Genomic DNA, 21,904 nt, shown 5'->3' on the forward strand with positions numbered 1-21,904 from the left:
GTCAGTAGGGCTACCAACCTCCAGGTGGGGGTGTGAGATTTCCAAAATTACAACTGATCTCCAGACTTTGAGATCAGTTCTCCTGAAGAAAATGGCTGCTTTGGAGGATGGACTCTCTGCGATTATGCCCATCCTGAAGTCCCTCCCCAAACCCCACTGTTCCCAGCCTCCACCCCAAAATCTCCAGTAGTTTCCGAGCCCTGAGTTGGTAACCCTAAGAGTCAGTGATGAAGGTGCAATTTTAGGGATTATGTTGAATTTACTTTTGCTGTATCTGGGTTGCTATTCCTATACAGTTTTTACCTGGGTCTGTACCAATGAGGCCACAATTCATTGGCTGTACTTTTGGATCCTATTTTCTATTGGGCCAGATTTTAGGATCCTTGTTGCCACTGGAGAATTCAGAGTTGCTCTGTGACTGAAGCAATATTAGAATCAGATTTCCCATTGGAGAAAATGTTAGCATTCAAGCTGTAATGGGAATATTTGAACTTTTATTTGTGTGAGATGCTGATGCGTACCTAGGTGAGGTAACTAGGTCTTCTGTGTGTTGGGTAGGTGCTAATGGAGTAAGAAATTTGAGTAAATTTCTAGGTGAGCATTGAGCCAGGAAATAGTTTTAGGATAGATTTCTAGTGGGACCTACAATGTAAGGGGGATTCCTGAATAGTCCAAAAGGATATGTTATTGTCTTGCAAGCCCTGATAATTACATATAGCCAAAAACTGATGAACCTCAAAAGGTTAAAGGATGGATCCATTGAATAGGCTGATTCATGGTTCCCATGAGAACCAGGCTTCTTAGAATGATGTGAATTCCTTGACCTTAATATGGCCCCATACTGGTCTGAGAAGAGACTTGGTTTCAAAAAACAACCTTTCTGACCATACAGGTGTTGGGGTGTATCATGGTTGAGTCTCTTTTACTTTATAGAACTGCACAAGAAGAACCAATATAAATTGTTATTATGGTCATATCTTTTTCTTGTTGTTTCCTCTAAACTTTCTGATATAGTACTGTTCAAAACATGTAATGATCAGCTATGTTTCCTTGTGTGTATATTTTTAGTGAAACAACCAAAGAAGGAAGTACCTGTAAAAGAAGCTGGTAAGAGCATGTGTAAAGTTTATTACAGAAATAAACTTTCCTAATTTAGCTTTAATGTAAATGAACTCAGTACTATGGAAATGAGTACAGAAATAGTTATTATGCTCATGTCTTTTACTTGTTGTTTCCGCTAAACTTTCTGATATAGTACTGTACAAAACGTGTAATCATTAGCTATGTTTCCTTGTGTGTATATTTTTAGTGAAACAACCAAAGAAGGAAGTACCTGTAAAAGAAGCTGGTAAGAGCATGTGTAAAGTTTATTACAGAAATAAACTTTCCTAATTTAGCTTTAATGTAAATGAACTCAGTACTATGGAAATGAGTACACAACACTACTGATAGACAAATGTATTAAAATGTAGGAAATGGCTAAGGATGGTGGTAGCTTATTTCCCCCCACTTTGAGATCCTTTGGCCACTGGGTCAAAGCTAGATAGGTTAAGTTAGATAGGATCCACAGCCATAGAACATCTATATGGGCAGATTTTTGAAGGAGTATTAATTATATAGTGGTGATGTTAACCTGTACATGCCTAAATTGCTTAGACCCAAGCTACATGATGACAAGGTACCTCTACCTGTATATATTGGCTGATGCTCTGAGACTGGCTGATTGGTTTATTGCTGGCATGCCCTGTCTGACAAACCCAATCATTGGGAACCTGTGTGAGGGCTTTATCAGCAGCCCCACTACCCTCCCTTCTTATACTGCAGACAGTTCTTTCTCTGGAGGTCTTCTAACATTACTTGAATTTTATTTTTTATTCTGGAAGACCTATTTTAATTACATCTTGTCAGGGTGAGTTCTCACTGGTTGTTATTAACCATTTTAACAGTTTTGTCTGCATTATAGTATTGCAAGCAACCTTGAATACTTATTTTAAATAGAAAGGTGGTGTATAAAAGTTCTAACAAATAAATAGATAATTATATAGCTGCAGCATGGAAAGATGCAAATGAATGGTTTTCAGTATGGCTCTTTGTGTTCCATAGTTGACAACACCTGCTTTAAATTAAGCTATTTGCAACTGAGTAGTAGCAAACACCCAAGAAGATAGAATTAAAATTCAACAAGACCTGAATACTCTGGAGAAGTGGGCAGTTGCAAACAGGATGCAATTCAACAAAGATAAATGCACAGTATTACATCTGGGCCACAAAAATGTCAAGCACAAATACTGGATGGGGGATACATTTCTGGGGAGTAGTGTATGCAAAAGAGATATTGGGGTAAGGGTGGACTGTAAACTAAATATGAGCAGTCAGTGTGATGTGGTGGCAAAAAAGGCAAATTCAGTCTTGGGTTGTATTAAAAGGGCCATAGCATCGAAATCGCAGGAGGTCATAGCCCCTCTGTATACTGCCTTGGTCAGGCCGCACCTTGAGTACTGTGTGCAGTTCTGGAGGCCTCACTTCAAAAAGGATGTGGACAAAATTGAGAGGGTGCAGAAGAGAGCAACGAGGTTATCAGGGGTCTGGAGACTGAGCCCTACGAGGAAAGGCTAAGGGAATGTTTAGTTTGGAGAAGAGAAGGCTGAGGGGGGACATGATTGCTCTCTAAATATTTGAAAGGCTGTCATTTGGAGGAGGGCAAGGAGCTGTTCCAGTTGGCAGCAGAGGATAGGACTCGAAGCAACGGGTTTAAATGACATGCAGGAAGGTATCGGCTGGATATTAGGAAAAACGTTTTCATGGTCAGAGTGGTTCAAAGGTGGAATCAGCTGCCTTGGGAGGTGGTTAGCTCCCCTTCACTGACAGCTTTCAAGAAGAGGCTGGATGAATATTTGTCAGAGATGCTTTAGGCTGGTCCTGCACTGGGCAGGGGGTTGGACTAGATGGTCTGTAGCCTCTTCTAACTCTATGATTCTATGATTGATTTACTAGTGAACCTTCTGGTCAAAGCACTGAAGGAGAGGATTATGGGTTTGTATCAATGAATCTTGGCCAGTGACCAAGGTTCAACATGTGTGTTTGCAGACACATAGCCCCCTCCTTGCAGAGACTTTGCAGTTCTCTTCCTTGGTGGTGTAAATGCTCCACAACCACACTGCATATTGTCTGTAGTTGGGGCATTCCTCCTCTTGTAAAGAAAATATCAAGCTGACTCCAGCACAGTACTCTCAACTGCAACATTTGTAATATATTGGAATGAATCATAATTTTTTCTAATTGGAAAAAAAAGATTCTAAAAAACTGTGTTTTTTAAAGTAATGCTAGACATCAACACAGCAAAATATATGTGAATTGTATATACTTCAAGCAAGGAGTAAAATATTTTACACAGGAGGGAATTTTGAAAAAGAGATTAGAATTGTAGTAGAATAGTACCGTCTAGGGAGGCAGGTTACAATTGACTAGGATTGTAGTCCACTGCAATGATTATTGAATGTATTACATGCTTTTAGTGCATTGTCATATACTTAGTAATCTCCATTCTGTATTGCTTGCCTTGCCTTAGATAGGGTTTGTGGTGTTATTTTTTTTGCATTTTCTCTAATTTTGTAAGCCTAGTCCTAATGCATTGTTCATTGGTATTTCTTATGCTGTTTGATTGCACTGCTTTATATATTATAATCCTCACTGAGGATCAGTGAGAAAGTTAGACTACAAAGTAAATAAAATAAGTTAAAGAACAATATGTCAGACTGTTTATTATTTGCTATACCTTTGCACTAGTCATAGAACATCACAGCATATTTTCAATTTTTATTATGTTTTGCAGTAACCATAGAAGCTCATAAACAAAAAGGTAGGTCCAAATGTTAATATTTTATGTCATAATTGAAATCTGAGTTTATTCTTAAAGGTCTTAAAAGGCACATTCTATTAGCCCTTTTATCCTCTCCATACCCTCTTTTATACAGTAGCCCTGTTCACAATACAGTGAACATACATACAATCAGGGGTCATTTCGTAGAAAAAGAGCTAGGGGAACTCATTAGCATAACTCATTAGCATATGCCACACCCCCTGACATCACCGGAAGTGTGTCATAAGGCCACACCCCCTGACATCACTGGAAATCTGTCATAAGGCCACACACCCCGCCCCCAACGGTACCGGCTGCCACCACCGGCCTTGCAGCTCCACTGCCGAGCCCCATGAGGGGCCCGGCGGTGGACCTGCAAGGCTGGTGGGAGTGCAAGGAAGCCCCGCGAAGGCCCTCCCTGGCCCTAGGCAGGCAGGGGTGGGAAGAGGCAGGGAGGAAGCAACTTACCCTCCCTCTTCTCCTGCCTCCTCCTGACTGAATGAGGGCCGGAAGCAGGGCGGCCGGAAGCAGGGGGCGAGGCTTCATCATGTGCCCCGCCCCCACGTACCTCACCCGGGGGAACTGCATTCCCCCGCGTTCCCCCCTGAAATGACCTCTGCATACAATCTACCCCTGTTCCCTTATTGTTTGGTTAAAGCATTCATTAGCCACCTTTCTACCTTATAGGAACTCAAGGCAGTTTACAATGTAAATGCAATACAATACATAAAATACATTAAAACCCCTAGTTGAAATCAATAATTTAGAACTACCAGTAGGCAGAAGAACTAATTGAATGCACCAGTTTAGAGCATCAACAGCTTCCTTGGTCTTAGGTGGAAAAGAAAGGTAGAGCTGCATATCATCTGCATATTGTTGCTCCTTCAACTCAGACCTCTTGATGGTCTCTCCCACTGGCTTCACCTAGATATTAAACAGCATGGGGAATAAGATCAAACTTGCAGAACCCCATAGGCAATGGCCATGGGGCAGAGAATAAATCCCCCAGCACCACCTTCTGAGGCCAGTCTCCTAGATAGCATTGAACAACTGTAACATGGTGCCCATTTGTCCCAGCGATAAGAGGAAGTCCAGTAGGATACCATGGCTGAATTACATTAGAACTCAAAATAAATCAGGTTGCTTCATTAAAGTTGAAAATATCATAAACCCATGTAGTAGCTAATCACTCAGTAGTCAGCAAAAGCCTGTCCAATTTTCAAGACAGTTGTCAATGAATTGTTGTCAACTTTAATGAAATAACCTGATGCATTTTGACTTCTAATGTATTCATTCCAGTAGGCTTGACCTTTTCCGCTAGTGTGTAACTTATTTCTTTAAGGAAGTTTCTGAACCACTAACTTCCTTCAGATGAAGATATTCTTTGAAATGGGATTGTTAACCGGCTGCCCATATCTTCTTGTTCTTCCTGATCTTCAGTTGTTATTTACTTGCATTTTCCCTGAATTTATTTGTATTATTTTTAAGACACATGGTGTCTTTATTACTTGAGACTATAGATTCTCATGTATATTATTCAACTGTTTTGTGTACAAATTAATTTTTAAATAGGGATCTTAATGTTGAACATGAGAATTGAATATAAATGATTACATACAGTGGAGGTTTTAATAGTTTATTTAAGCTTAAGAGATTTGTACAGCTTATTTGGTAAATTTTCTAAAACTTTCAGTAGTTGACTTAATGATCTCTCCATGACAAGGCACTAAGGTTTAACCTCCAGTTCACCCTCTTTATCAGCAAAGTAGATCAAATCCAGTGTGTGCCCTGCTAAATGTGTAAGACCAGTAATTACTTGAGATAACCCCATGGTTGTCATAGAAGCCATGAAATCCTAAACTATTCCTGACAGCTTGGTCTTGGCATGGATGTTGAACTCACCCAGGACTACCAATTTTAGGGTCTCCAAGTAAATGCACACACATTCTGCCTGTACATGTGTACATCTGTTTGTAACAAGGAGCCAATGCATGTTCACCTTACAAATGAAGCTGGAGGCCAGTACCTGAATAAATGTTTGGGTTTTTATCACACATTCAGTTGTACATGTATGGAAAATAACATGAGAATTGCTCAGTGGACATGCAAAGAACGATTAAGTGTACACTGTACACAGAATGTATGTGTTTTCACTGTAACTTATAAACAGGGCTTCTGTGTACAGCATACAGTTGACTATTCTTTATACATACATAGATTAATTATCACGTTGCATGCACACACGTGCAGTTGAATGTGTGATTACAACCCCATATTTATCCAAGTTCTGGTTGCTTGTTTCATTTGCAAAGTGAGTGTGCGTAAGCTCTCTTACAAACAGGTGTACATATGTACATGCAAGTTGTATGTGCATGCACCATAACGTTCACAGGGCTAGTGCCCAACTCACTGTTAGCAGCTCTTGTATAAACAAAGAGCTGTGCATATTAAAAAGTGCATGTAAGGAATCAGCTAGATTGGACTCTATGCCTCCATATTCATTTCTGAATATGATGCACAAAGGTTTCTCCTCCATTGAAGTGATTACCGAAGGCTGTGTTATGTACTGGTGTTCAATTGAGGGTCTGGAATGGAGCTACTGTATTCAAAGGATTTGATCTGGAAAATTGCAAATGTAGCTGAAATCTTTTGAGGTTCCAGGTCATATTTGGGATGGAGAGGCTTGGCCAGCCTTATACTGCCCCGTTTAAATGGACCACTAACACACAGTTTCTTTGGAAATTAGGTGGATAAAATTGGCCACAACTTTACTGGTTACAGCTGTAATAGGCATTGGCAAAGCATAGGTCCACCGGATCCGACCCGTCGGCTAACCTGTCTGCCAGCCGAGGTATCCGTTACCCAGCCAGCCAACATGGGTAGAGACTGCGGGATGGCAGGTTGCCGGGGTTCACCTGGATGCCTGCCACTGTGTGAACTCCCCTGCCACCTCATGGTGAGGGCAATCGCTGTTAGTCCTTGCATTTGCTTGCTCCCTTCAGCCCTCACGCCAAGACCCTTAAAGGGGTCCCCACCTCTGGACAATGGCACGCAGGCCAATTTCCGTCAAACGGATCCAGACCCATGCTGTCACTGCCACAAGAGCAGGATGAACCCCTTGGTCCTGCTCCTACCAATGCCCCTACAGCTGTAGCCAAGAGAGGAGGGAATAATGGACCCCATGTAGCCAGATGTCCATACCCCAAACTGATAGGTGCACTTCGTCTGCCCGGAACAAGGCTTCCATCCTGTGGGAGATGTCTGGGTGGTCTGGTGGGGATGGTGAGTGGCTTGATTCACTTATAAACAGGCCTCCCCTTCCCAACCACCCTGCTGCCTGGCCATTGGCCTGGGGAGGGACAGAAGGCATCTACCTTCCCGCCACTCGCCCAGCCCCACCCATCCCTGACCCAGCGATTGGCCACCCTCTTCCTCCCCCGTCTGGCCCCACAAATGGTGGGCCTTGCCTACCTGGCCCTTCCTGCTTCCCCTGCCCATAATCAGTAAACAGATAGAATAGGTACTGAAGAATGGAGATGTCAAGACTTGGTTTGGCTGTTCTTTGCTGCTATTCAGAATAGAGTTCCCAACTCCAGGTTGGGAAATTCCTGGAGATTTGGGGTTAGAGCCTGAGGAGGGCAGAGTTTGGGGAAGGAAGGGAGCTCAAAAGTCCACCCTTCAAACCTGTCATTTTCTACAGGGGAACCAATCCCTGTAGTTTGAAGATCAGTTGTAATTTTGGGAGATCTCCAGGCCTCACCTTGAAGGCTGCTACCATACCTTGATAGGAAATCACCTTGAGCCCTGGTCATTCATTTACTCAGTTAGAAACTCAGGTGGTAACACTCAGGTATGCACTAGAATCCTGAAATTTGGTATGTGCATACTCCAAGACACCATGAATATAAAAAAGTCTGAATAGGGGTTAGTTTTACAAATAGCTTTTCAAACCATGGATTCTAATTATACCTATAGATGGTCAAGTTACTTCTGCCCAACCAGAATGCTGAAATTTGGCACATATACAGGCCAAGACAATTGTGTTTTTTTAAAAAAATGAAAAAAGACATTTGTATAAAAATGGCAGTGGGAAGGAAGTCTACCCCAAGTGTTATGTACGCGGACCGCCACTGGGGGTCCACAGCTACAGTAGAGAGCTTAGCTCCCCCAAACAATAGAAGTCTAGGATCCCAGTTCCCCCCAGCATTCACCAATAGCAACTTTGGCAGGAAATTCAAACCCTCCAATGGGACTGTGGGTGTGCTGGATGGGTGTGTATATAGTTGGCCTTGCAGGGCCGTTCGGCAGTTCCTGTGTGAAGTACAATAAATTCGTCTTAACGCACATCATGGTCCAAGTCTTCCATGTGTCGAACCCAGTACTTTACAATCAGGGATGTCCCAGGTCCATTTGAGAGATGTATTCTGCAGCTCTGCGCTTCCCAAATACATGTGGGTTTGATTCAGATTGGGATTGTGGTATGTGAGGAATCTTCAGATCTTCTCCCATGCCATCTTCACAACCTGTGGGCTCCACATATATATTATCTCAAACAGGGAAAACAGCAGCTTCCCAAAGTCATTCCTATTCAGGAATTTGAAATTGGATTGAAAGTGCATTATTTCATGTATGTGAAAGTTCCAGTGTTGTTGAAGGAAGGTCTAAACCATAGAGTTGCCAACCTCCAGGCAGAGATTGGAGATGTCCCAGAATTACAGCTGATTTCCAGACTACAGTTCCCCTGGAGAAAATGGCTGCTTTTCAGAGTGGACTGTATGGCCTTATACTCCACTGATGTCTCTCTGCTCCTAAAATTTCACCCTCCTCAGAAGAAGAGGCTACTGAGTTGCAACTGACTCATGGTGACCCCATGCACAGGGTATTCTAGGCAATAGGAAAGCAGTGGTGGTTTGCCATTGTCTTTCTTTGCATAGCAACGCGGTATTTCTTGGTGGTCTTCCATCCAAGTACTGATCATGGCTGACCCTGCTTAGGATAGAATGTTACTGCCAAAGGCCTGCCTTGTTGTTTGGGGAAATTAGCTATGTGGCAGGGGAGACCAGAGAGGTACAGGAATTGCACACCAATTGTATACCAAGGTCCAGTACAATAGGAAGACTCCAGATTTAAAGAGTAAATTAAATAGATTTTGTTAAAGAATTTCCCTAATTACAAGCATACTAAGCATTCAAAAAGAGCAAGCTAATACAGAACTAAGAAAGCAGAGGTGATTGATAGTGAATAAAGGGGTCAGTTACGGGGGGATATGACCTGTTCAGATGTGCAAAAGTTCATAGAGATGGGATTATGACCCAAACAAAAGGACTGCCAGTTGGCATCAGGGCAGAGGCACATTCTGAGGCCATGTGCATGGACAGATATAGACATTAGAGAACAATGCTGATCAATGGGAGGTCTTGAAGGTCTTGCCCTAGGTGAAAACAAAAGATTACCTGGACCAATCATGGGTCCCAGGGGGTGCGGTTGTCAGGAGGTGCATGACCTAGCTGTGACCAATGACGTCTCAGAGGGGCAGAGTCTGGATTAACAATAGCTATACCGGGATTAGTCAGGTGTGGGGTGATTGGGCTGGAAGTGTCCATTAATGAACAGTAGGGTGGTCTGGCGTTTCCCTGGTGCCAGACAAAAGAAGTGATGTTTCTTAATATGCGGCAGGATGAACCTGAATGGGAGACCATTCACTAGACATGGAGAGTTAATGTTTACCTTGATAGGTCTGGTGTAGGTGTAAGAATGCAGATATTTTAGACAAATTCCAAAGGTATTTCCTGACATACAGGTGAACCAGAAGTTGGGGATGGAAACATGCACCATACTTCATTCATGACAATAGCACAGACCAGAGGCTCTTTGTCCCTGCCTGCCTGTACATTTGACAGACAAAAGACTTGCCATTTGGTCAGTAGAAGATGCTTGAGGTGAGAGCAGAGACTTGCCCATTCTAGTCCTTTTGGACTGAGCTTACAGGAGAAGGGGAGGTTGCTTGCATGGAGGATGTTTGGCAATGCATCCTGCCTGGGGAGTCTTCACTTGGCCTGAGTTTTCTCAGCCAAGATGTGATTCTCCTAGTGTCCCAGCAAAAGCCACTGTTTAATCCAAGCCTGGCTTTAGGAGGGCACTGCTTGTGGAGGTTCACAGGTTGTTTTGGGATGTCTCTGTCTCGAGAAAGACCACCCCGGGTTCAAGGCCCAGGGCACTGGTTACAACAAGCCCTGACTAGTGAAGGCTAAACTAGGCTATTCAGGCTGCTGACCTCCTCAGGTTTCCAGGAATTTCCCAACCTGGAGTTGGCAACCCTACTAAGCTACCTCTCCCCTCACATTGTGGTTTTGATCCGAATCAGGTTCGTGCATGCCAGAGAAGTGCAGAACTCAGGAATATTGCTCTTAACCTGACCAAAGGATGTCCCCAGGCAAAACGTTTAGACACGCCCTTAGTATTCTAAATGCCCCAAGTCATAATGTGACCTAGGAAATAGACATTCATATATTTAACAATCAACATTTAGGACATAGCCCTGACCTGGATAGCCCAGGCAAGCCCAATCTCATCAGATCTTGGAAGCTAAGCAGGATTAACTCTGGCATGTACTTGGATGGGAGACTTCCTCGGAATACCAGCAGTCGGGAGGCAGGCTTTATTCGGCCACCTCTCTGAATATCCTCCAGGTCCCCAGTATGGGTTGGTCACCAGAGTCACCATGACTTCCAGGGGCATACACAGTCACCAGAGGTCACCATGACTTTCATGTGCACACACACTTACACGCATGCGCGTGCACACAAATGCACATATGAAAAAAATACAAAAAAGGACATTAATTGTAGAAGGGCTGCATCCAGCTATTAATCCATTTCATTTTTCAAGCTGAAAATGGAGATGTTACTTAATATTTCCTCAAATGAATATTATTTACGAGAATTTTCCCATTCTGAATCTGTCTGTATTCACTGTTCCTCCTGTTAGCTGTTCCTTCAATGGTATTTTTATTCTTAACATTATGTTGTTATTCACTGCTTGGTTTAATTACATGGGTATTCACATACTGAATGATGTCATGGAACTATACACCTAAGATTTGGCTATGTGAGGCAAATGTAATCATTGAATGTGAAGGCACTTCCTGTACAAGTCACATGGATATGATGTTAACTTATTAGGGTTCATATAACAAATGGGACGACATCACAACCATGTTGCCAACTGGTTATACAAAATGCGGACGGCAAGCAAACCAAATCCAAGAAGCATTCCATTCAGACTGCATTGCTGAACACTTTTGACTTCTTTCAAAACAAACGCTGCTGGAATGGGGCAGTTCTGAACACTGCTGAAAATGTTTGCAAAATGTTATCTTTATAGTACTCCACTTTCAACACAGCTTTAAAGTTTACTTCATAGTGGAGGCTAGTGTTCCGGTCCAGAAGAACCCAAGCCATTCCAAGGATGGAATGTTTCTCTGAGAGAGTTCTATTTTTACTTTGTGTGCTTCAATCAGACTATGATTTTGGCGGGGAAACAATTTAAGTGTGGATGTTTTCAGAATGAGAATGCAGAAAAGCCCATAATCGCTTTCTGTCTGCGTGTATATATGTATGTGTGTAAAAGAGAAAGAGAGAGGCTGTATAAAGTAATGCTCTCTGTTTACTTTTTGAACATACTGCATATTTCCTAATATTTTTAATATTTTGTTTTATTTTGAAGTGACACCTGAAACTCATAAGCCAAAAGGTTGGTAACACTGTATATATTGTATCCTAAAATAAAATACATTGGATCCAATGATTCCCTTCATCTAAGTCTTTTTCTTTTGGAAAAGCTTATTCTTGTCTTACTGTATCAGAGGACGAATAACTCAAGCTGAGGAATTTTTCCTCCCACAATAAAAGCAAAGGAATAACTGGATAGAGTCCTGTAATATAATTTCCCCACAAATGTGTTAACCATTTTTTGCTCTATGCTAGAAAAAAAATAAATAGCAGTAATGTTGCCAGCGTATAATGCTGACAGTGACAATGATTTTACTAACCAGCCTCCTCCCTTTTTTGCAGTTTTTCAGTGTTTTTGAAATAATTTTTGCTTTATATGGATGTATATTTAATTAAATACATGTATATGTATCACTTTAAAAATGAAAAGACAGCCATGCTGAAGCATGGGAAAGGATAGATTACTGAATCAGTATTCAAGTTGATGGCCAATATGTCTGTCTGTCAGAATAGTTATAATGATGTGGGGAAAATGGGGAAAATGGTTCTGAAAAGCAAAATCTGTAGCAAGTCCTCATTAACTGAGCTCAAAACCATGAAAGCACAGGGATGTCTCATCTTCATCTGAGAATTACTTAAGTGGGAACAGAGGAATGATGGCATAACATCACTTCCAACAAAAACTTGAATGTGATGTCACCACATTGGTGTGATGTTCTAGGATACCTCCAAACTCTATGGTTTTCCTGTAGAGTATTGTGGAATCTTAGCCACAATCTGCAGCCTTCCTTCCTTCCTCTAGTGGTGCAAGTGGAAATTTTGCACTAAATCCAAGCCATTGTTTCCTGTTTCTAATGAAAACTTGAATGAATTGGCAAGAATTCTGAGGAGGAGGAATGTGGCAGGTCCAGGGTGGAGGCAGGAGGCCCCTTGCTTTGTGGGGACACTTGAATTTCCCAATCTAGGTCCATAAGGAGTCAGCCTGCCCACTCTAGATAAACAATTTCAGTTGGCTGTGAGGTATCTTTTCCTATAGTAATTTTTGTTTAATCAAATATTTTGTTTTACAGTAGAAATTCATAAATCAAGAGGTAGGTAAAGTAATTGTATGTGTATTTAAATGGAGCATTCGATGTCTCCTTCTTTTACTGTAACAGTTGTGCCAGCATGTAAATATATGATGAGTTTTTCACCCCTGTAAATATACAGGTACTCTTTCAGGAACCTTTATGTAAGGGTGTTACCATTTTTCCCCTGACTTCCTTGGCCCTCTTGCTAATGGATATCCCTTCCGTTCCCTTCCCTTCCCTTCCCTTCCCTTCCCTTCCCTTCCCTTGTGAGGAGACTGACTTTATCCAAGCCATGCAAACATATATGCAGCAGTAAACAAACACCCAGTCCAGGACTCAATGGAAAGACAGGAAGCTTTTCCATCTGTTTTAAATGCTTTTTAAAGTTTGAAATCTTTTAATATTTTGCTGTTGGCCACCTTTGGGACCCTGAATTGGGTGAAAAGGTGGCATAAAAATGCTTTGCATAAATAAATTCCATGCAGTATGTTGATCTCCATGCACATTTCTGGGTATGTATAAGGTGGTTCCTTCCTCTGAATGACTGGGTACTGCCTGCATTGAGAGACTCTGTGTGATCATTAGGCTATTGTCATTAAGCAGATTTACTTGCAAGTTTTATGTGAAACTAGTGGGACTTCCAAGTAAACAGATTAAGCAATAGCAGCATATTCTTTCTGTCAAGTGCCCCACTGTTTGGAAGACTGATTGATTCTAGTCTTGTTTCTAGAATGTGGGAAGCTGATTTTGCAAGGGGCAAAAGGGAGCACCCTCTTTAGCCTTCCAAATAATACTGTTTTTAAAACCTCATAAATAGAGTAGAAACAATGGTATGTAGTCTTCTTTGCGGTGGCCCTGCTCTCAGATGTACACATTTATGGACAGCATGAAATGACTGGAGCCTTTCAGCCAACTGTTAAGCATGGTATAAACAATTTCACAAGCACAACAAATAATTCAACATTGCATATACTGAACCACTGATTTAGAGGCATATCTCCAAGCAACCACAATTAAATTGCATCTTGTACATTTCTTTTTGAGTCATTGTTCATATTAATGCCACTCTGCACTTCACTTCCTTCCTCTAATGAGTTGTGGGTTAAGCTTAATTAGCAAGCAGCTTTATGTTTTTATATAAATTTCGTTGCCTTTCCTTTTTAACAAATTGGGGTTTTGTGGCATTTGCGTTTTTTGCTTATTTTAAGCACATTGCTGTATTCCTGCTTTGTGAAATGAACCCGCGTTTTTAAATTTTGAGAGATACATTTATACTGGGGAAAGACATTTTGTACTTCAGAATATTCTATTAATATCATGGGGGCTTTTGTAGGAGAAACTAGTCTTAAAATGACCTTGACATCTTGTGCCTTCTTTCTGTCTGTGTTATCCTGTGAATTTTACAGTTCCATATAAGTGCAGGATTGTCATCATGAACAAAATCACACAGAAAAATATTCTACACATATGTGTCTGTGTTGATTATTTTTGCAGGGTCTGATCTGTGTATTTATCATGTATCATTTCATTTACAATTCTGATTTTGATTTTTCAGAAGCTGAACGAGCTAAACAAGAACCTACTACACATCTGACTAAAAAAGGTAAAAACATTTTCAATGCTTTTTCAGTTAAAAATTTAAAATCACTCTTCAATTATTTACCTTCTTCCCTCCCATTCTTTGCTTCTTTTGTCATGAAGACAGGATTGCAGGACTTTTCAGCTTTGCCTAGAAATGCCCCAGACCAGCCACTTTTCTGTAAACAGAAAAAACCTTAATGACTGTGGATTTTATTCACTGCATTTGATTAATTGGGCTCAGTCTCTCAAAAACTTTTGGTACTATAACAGTATATACACCCTTCTAAACCCATTTAAATCAATGGGTTTAGAAGGGTGTAACTCTGCTTAGGATTGCAATGGTAATATGTTAGTCTTTATAATGCTGTAGGTTCTTTGTTTTTGTTGTAAACTTACACAGCTACCCCACTGCAATGTACAAAAAATTCTGTCTCAGGGAATAATATAGAGTTTACAAAGTGAAATTTGTGTGAGAGAAATCCAGGTTCATGTCCCTGACCAACTCTGAAACTTGAATCTGCCACTGTTTATCAGCCAAAAATTACCTCAAACAGGTTATGAGGAGAAAATGGGATAGCCCAATATATGTTGCTTTGCGCTCCTAGGAGAAAGGCTGAAAGATAAATGGGAGGCATGATTTTCAAAATCTAAACATTAACTGATATAAAATGGTAATGCATGGTGTTCAATTGATTTTTTCTCTTAAGTGCTCAAATTTTGCATATATTTACCAATATTTATTATAATACTATATCTGCTAACATGTTGTGATGGACTGCACTTTTTAAGAAGCTTAGATGTGTTGTACAAACAGATAAAGGAGTATGAAGGGTTAATTCTTCACAGAGCCAGAGAGCCTTCAGTGACAGGCTGCTCCAAGCAATCTGATTGGTTAGCATCAGCTGAGCAAAGAAATACTTCTGAACTGGATGCTGAGAAGAGTTGAGTAGTGACAGTTTTTGAATTCAGCCATGACTAGGGTTCCCAAGTACTTACCATGATCCAGCGGGGGAAACATGCTTCCCGGTGGGACCATTCCTCCCTGTAACACACCATGCCGTCGCCAGGAAGTGACGCTTCCAGCCCCATTGCCAGAGCGTCGCCCAGCATCACTTCCTGGTGACGGCATGGTGCGGCACATCTGTTGTCCCAACAGGAATGATCCTGCGAGGACGTCTGTGTCCCCCGCTGAATCACGGTAAGTACTTGGGAAGCCTGGCCCTGACAGAGAGTTTAACACAGACAGGAGAACTGGGAGAAAGTAGGCAAGGAAATTTGAGAAGTAGGCAAGGGCTCCCATTTTGGGCCAAGGAAATAGATCTTATAGTGAGAGGAGAATTTCCCTACCCAAACAGGGAGTTAGCTCTGAAGAGTGAAGAGATCCCTCGTCTGGTGTGGTTAGAAACTGCAAGTCAGTTAAAAACTCAAGGAGAGTACCGGTGTTTCAAGAGAAGGGGTTTGGGTACTGGAAATTGGCTCAAGTGTATCAGTCTTCTGGAAATCAAAAAAGTTACAGAATACTCAAAGAAAGTGTACTAGAGTGTTTGGGGAAAACAGTGGAACAAAAGCCTCTCAACATAAAGATTTAAGTCACTGTGAAAAGCTTAAGAAACTTTTATTAGCTGGAAACATAAGAACTAAAGTCCATACATATACTGGTTTTACCTCAGATATTTCAACCCCTGATTTCACCTGACCTTTCCCCTCTATGTTGAATAAAATATTTTGTTAATTTGGAAATATTTTTTTAAAGTCTCTTGAGTGCCATTAAAGTTAAAGGGGGCTCTTGATTCTTTCCTCAACTTTCTGGGCTGAGCCAATAGCCAAAATATCATACTGTGACATGGTGGGACAGCCAGAGTTCTTCAGCAAAGAAGAAAACACATTACTAGGGTGGATCAGTCAGTAAAAGAAAAGAAAAACGGAGGGAAAATCTTGCCTCTGAGGGAGGGAAGTGGATGGGGCCATCATACATGTAATTATACAATGACACAACTAATTTTACCAGTGATTTAGAATCCACCTTGCTACATGGATCACTAGGATCCAAATGTTACCAGGGCTGTATGGTATAGAGTAGCAACCATACTACTCCAGTTCCTCTAAGTTCCTTGGTGGAAAACATAGGTTTTCTGCTGCATCATGTCTGAAACATGTTTTATGTCAGTGAATATTAAGCACACGCTAGACAGCTTATACCCCATAAATCTACTCACTGGTATATCAAGGGCGGGGCGGGGGGGTCACTCCACTCTGGGTGTAGATTTAGGAAGGCCCTTTAAGGAGGGTCCTTGAAGCCAGGGTCATGCTGCATCTAGCAGAATGTCTTTCCTTTTATTTATAAAGTGCAGTTCTAGCTGCCGCCACTAGGGGTGCAGGGAAGTCTGAGCATAACAAAAAGCACTCTAGGATCAACTAGACGTCCCTTTCTCCAAGACTGAAGTAAACTTCCTTAAAAGATCATACAACCATGCCAGCACACTGATAGCTGCTCCAGTAATTGCAGCCTGCAGGTCTTTTTCTTAATAGTCTAGCCTTTCTTTGTTTCCTTGCACCCAGCTCAGCTAGTTCTTGCAAAGCAGTACTTAGGGTGCTACAGAAAGATAAAACAACCTTTCCCTCTCTTAATTCCTCTCCCTCTTTTCCACATGTTTCTCATTCATTTCTGTCTCCCTTCACCTAATTTTTCAATGCCCCCCCTTTATTTCACTTCTTGGTCTCAAGACCTTCTCATCCATACCCTGCTTGGTGACAGAATGTATTTAAGAGTAGTATAGTAGCAAACCTTTGTCAATATTATGAACAGAAGGCACTGGGTTTGCTGGGCACTGTACATTGCAGTGGTTCTGCTGGGCTTCCACACACACACACCCCACTTGGGCTGTGCTTCTGTGTTCAACATCAGCTGACATTGCCACAGTGGCACTAGGTTTGCTGGGCACTGTACGTTGCACTGGTTCTGCTGCATTTCCATCCCCACCCCCCATGTTTGGACTGTAATTCTGTTCTTGACATCAGCTGACATTTCCACAATGGCACTGGGTTTGCTGGGTTCCTCTAGGCTTTCAAAAATACCCCCCCTTCAGTTTCTACTGCACAGATTCTCTGGTTTGGCTGTAGTCCTTTGGAAACAATAGAGGATGGGAGCACCTTCTCTGGGGGGTAGTGCATTTCTTAACATCCAGTCTGGTGAAGCTTGTGATCTATTTTGTGATGCTTTGGCTAGTGTTAGTTTGTAAAGGTTAGTACAAAGGCAAACTCCTCACTCAAAAATGCCTTATAGATGTTTGGGGTGATCAGCTCCTGGGCTGAGAGAGAGAGAGAGAGAGAACGTGTTCCAAAGTACCTATGATTTATTGGTAGAAAACCATACTGCACAAATTTTCAAGCAAGTAGCAATTTCAGTATTTATCTTACAGAAGGGGAAAGACAAACCAATACTTATAAACAAATAGTGCACTTATTATTCATTTAGGAATTACAACTGTTATGTATTGGGCTGGAATCTCCCAGGTCTGTCCATAGAGTTGGAACAATAGACCACCAGGATTCTAGAGGTAACCATTGAGAAGACAATGTTATGCAAATAGAGGTAACCAATTAGGAGACAATGTTATGTAAATAGCCTATCCTTGGGAGTGGGGTGTGTTCGGGTGTGGGTTTTGCATGCTACTTAAACAAGGCAGTTGCCCTGCATTCTTCAGTCTTGTTCCTGAAATTACTAAATAAAGCAGAACTGTTCACTGCAGTGCGTCTTGAACCCAGCATTTAACAACAACAACAATAACCTTTATTGGCACAACTCATTTAGGAATTATTATTATGTATTATGCATTCTGGCTGCTTTGGCAAGACCTAACCACAGTGTTGGCAGAGGGGTCTTAGCATCTCAAACACTGGTGTTAAACACCTTTAGAATCCAGATTAGCTGTCAATCAAGAAACTGGATGATTCTGACAAAACCCAGATCCTTCCCTTTTCTTACCAAAAGACTCTGACCAGAGTCATTGTATTACCAGGTTCAAAACACCCTCTTTGTCAAGATAGGAGCTTGGAGTCACAGGTCCTCATATCTAGATGTTTTGGATTCAAGGCTAGAACTCAGAAATGTAAACAGTTCTTTTAGAGCAGAGTGCAGGGTGAACAGCCTCCTGCAAAGTCTTATGGGAGAGAACCAAACAGAGAGGCCTATGCCAGTTCAGGCTGCTGCACAGATCTTCCCCATCTCATAATTCTGCCACACAGAACATTTTACAATATCTATCGCAAAGCTCAGTCAAATCATTATCATGATAATGCTTCACTTTAGTTTATTGTAATTAGCCATTGGCCGTTACAAAATTACAATCATGATAATGGCATCTGTTTTCAAAAAAGCAGTAGCCTTTTAGTTCTTTGAGACAGCTTTTGCTTGTATGAACCATCTCTTCTTGTGAATGGAAGTGTTAGAAAATCCTTACCTATGTTTTGCAGCTGTACATGACAAGAAAGAAGATAGACCATTGAAGGCAGTGGAGCAAGGTAAAAAGAAACTGAGTGAAGTTGATATTATCTGAGAAGGGTGCCAGAGAGATGAGTAACATCATGTTCAAAAATTCAGACAGTCTTGAATTTGTTACTATAGTTCTATTAGTTATCTTTTCTGTTTATCATATCTGATGGAATTTAGTATATATGTGCCAATGTAACCATGCAGAGATACAAAGTAATCACTTCTCTAATCTTTAGTTTACTTGCTACATGATCATCATTAGCGATAAGGGGATTCCTCCATTACCATCCCAACTAGGATTTGTTTCATCTTCAATTCAGGGGTTTCACATCAGTGATCTTCCATCAAATTTAATGGAATGAAACAGAAAAAAAGGCTCCTTCCTGTTTTCCCTATGTCTACAGAGACCTTAGACAAAGAGGAAACAATTTAAGCACCACGGCTGCAGACTCCTAGGACCAGATCATCAGGGATCTTGGGAAATGTGCATTCGTGTGCTACAACATAAAAATAACAGAACAACAGAAGAAAACTCATCCTTCATTTGCCAAAAATATTTTCAAAGCGTTCACCTTTTTTGACACAGCAACCCTTGTTGCCTGCTGTTACTTTGAGCAGCACTTGGAGAAATGTTTAAAATGTTGGAGTTGTGTACAGTGTGATGTCACTTCCAGGAAAAAAAACCCCTGGAAGTAACATCACATAGTCTTGGGACTGCCAGAAACTCTATGGTTTTACCAACAAGTTTCTAGAGATTCCTAGTGTCATCACTTTCCCCCCTAGAAGTGACATCATGGTGTACTTGATGCAGGTGCCCCATGTCCCTGCCCCCTGAGTTCCCACTGGTTCCAGAGAAGAAAGGGAGGGAAATGGGTAGCCACCAGCAATGTCACACCTCTCTAGGAATTTATTTATTTATTTATAAATTCAATTTATAGCCCTCCCTCCCCACAATGCGGGCTCAGGGCGGCTCACAATCAGGCATAAGCCAGCGCATAAAACACATCTAAAACCATTTAAAAACCATTTCTGCAATATTACAACATTATTATTAAGTGCTCTGGAATCACCAGCAATTCATAAAGAGGTGTGATGTCATTTCAGGGAATACCTGGAATTGCCATCACACCATTTTGATAGCCTTTTAAAAAATTCTCTTGTTGGCAATGCCTGCTGGGGGCAGGAGTTTTTCAGCCCCCAGGAGGCATATGGCAGCCATACTGATAACTTCTGAGCCCAGCATCCCAGTGGATTCTTTGCAGCAACTGACAGCAGAAATAAAATAATTTTATAGAAGTAACTTGGTCTTGCCCTGACCTGGCTAGCCTGGGCTAGCCTGATCTCATCAGATCTCAGAAGCTAAGAAGACAATTAGTACTTGGATGGGAGACCAGCAAGGAAGTCCAGGGTTGCTGTGCAGAGGAAGGCAATGGCAAACCACCTCTGAAGTCTCTTGCCTTGAAAACCCCATGAGAGGTTGCCCTAAGTCTGCTGCGACTTGACAGCACTTTACACATACACAGACCTTGGTCTTCTGTTCATAACATTATGTTTGTCATATACAACCGCAGTCATTTCAGTGAGACATCTTGATGTTGCATGCTGGTAATGTTTGGCAGGATTATTCTCCTGTTTCATAGAGTGCCACTGTATCCACTGATTGGCCAAGAAATACTTATTGAACTTTGCTGTGTGTTGTAGAGTGAAGAATGATTATGCATCATTATTTTGCAGTTCCTGTTATCTGGATATCTAAATAAGTGCTTCTTAGCTTTTTTTAATTTCAACCTATGATACCCATGGCATACTGTTCCTGAAGAAAACGTTTATAAAATGAATTGATTTTTTGATGAATTGATGTCTTTTTCAGAAAAACCGAAACCTAAAGAAGCAAGTAAGCTGTATTACATTATCTATAATTTTTGTATGTATAGTATACTTTACACTTTTATCGTATTTGTTCACATTTCTTACTTTAAGATGCATTGAAATCAATACACACAACCTCCCCACACCCCACCCTTGTGTTAGGCCAATATATTAATTTTTTTAAATACCCTGTTATTTCAATGAGCTATAGTAAGTTGTGATCCGAATGTTACAAAAACAAGAAATGCTGCCAAAATTTGAAAGCATGTGATTGCCAACCATTTCAACTTTTGAGAAAAGTGTAAGAATAACAAACCAATATAGCAACTACTACAGCAAACAATAGACCCATCATACAACAAACCTACTTCGCCACATAGGAACATAAAAAATACATATCAGTACTCTTCTACAACACTCCAAAATGAACTGGAAAGCATAAAGGGAGGAAATCCATGTAAGTCATCCTCTCAACAAATTCAAACACAACCCATGAATTAAAACCCCCAAAGAACAACATATAAAGTATGGTAGAAAAACTATAGGTAATTGTGTTCACACTGTAATTTATAAGGCATAGTACTTCTGTTTTGTAATATCTGGATGAAGGCTTCAGTGTGTTAATTGTCTCATATATTTTCTATTATATGTTTATCTCTATATCTCTACTAGAAATAAGGCTCGTTGTGGAAATAAATACAACAAGCTCTAGAAAGTGGCTCTTGGAGAGTGCCAAGGCATTGGGCACTCAGCGTCAATGTGCCGTGGCAACCTCAGCAGGGTATAATGACACAGAGTCCACCATTTTCTCCAGAGGAACTGATTTCTGCTACTTGAAGAGCAGTTGTAATTTTCAGTGATCTCCAGCCGTCACCTGGAGATTGGCAACGATTGTTACTCAGGAGGAAATGGCTGGTTTGGAGGGTGGAGTCTATGGCATTGTACCTGTCTGAGGTCCCACCCCTCCTCAAACCTCACCCTCTCCAGGCTCCACCCCCCAAATCTCCATGAATTTCCCAACCTGGAGTTGGCAACCCTATCTCCTTCCCAGCCAACCATCAACCTGCTATTATCTGCCCCTCTGATTTCAGCTTTGCATCTCCCCCCCCCCCTTCCTGGAGATCAGTTGTAATTCTGAGTGATTTCCACTCCTCTCCTGAGATTGGAAACAGTGGTTCCCCGGAAGGGAATGGCTGGTTGGGAGGATGAAGTCTATGGCATTGTACCTTTCTGAGGTCCCACCCCTCCTCAAACTTCACCCTCTCCAGGTTCCATCCCTCAAATCTCCAGGAATTTCCCACCT

The 21,904-nt window shown here is 41.4% G+C and overlaps 1 protein-coding gene across 1 annotated transcript in view; it reads left to right on the forward strand.

Annotated features, from left to right (window-relative positions):
• The window catches only part of LOC107107107 (triadin-like), a 181,568-nt gene that overhangs the window by 70,146 nt on the left and 89,518 nt on the right, over positions 1–21,904 (forward strand). Inside the window, exons 12-18 of the mRNA XM_015407344.1 lie at positions 1,069–1,107; positions 3,833–3,859; positions 11,585–11,611; positions 12,660–12,680; positions 14,215–14,262; positions 18,714–18,761; positions 20,603–20,626. Coding sequence (XP_015262830.1) covers positions 1,069–1,107; positions 3,833–3,859; positions 11,585–11,611; positions 12,660–12,680; positions 14,215–14,262; positions 18,714–18,761; positions 20,603–20,626 — 234 coding nt within the window. The remainder of the gene's footprint in view (positions 1–1,068; positions 1,108–3,832; positions 3,860–11,584; positions 11,612–12,659; positions 12,681–14,214; positions 14,263–18,713; positions 18,762–20,602; positions 20,627–21,904) is intronic.

Source organism: Gekko japonicus, unplaced genomic scaffold (assembly GCF_001447785.1).
Source record: "Gekko japonicus isolate JY-2015 unplaced genomic scaffold, Gekko_japonicus_V1.1 scaffold252, whole genome shotgun sequence".
In the NCBI taxonomy this organism is placed as follows: Eukaryota; Metazoa; Chordata; class Lepidosauria; order Squamata; family Gekkonidae; genus Gekko; species Gekko japonicus.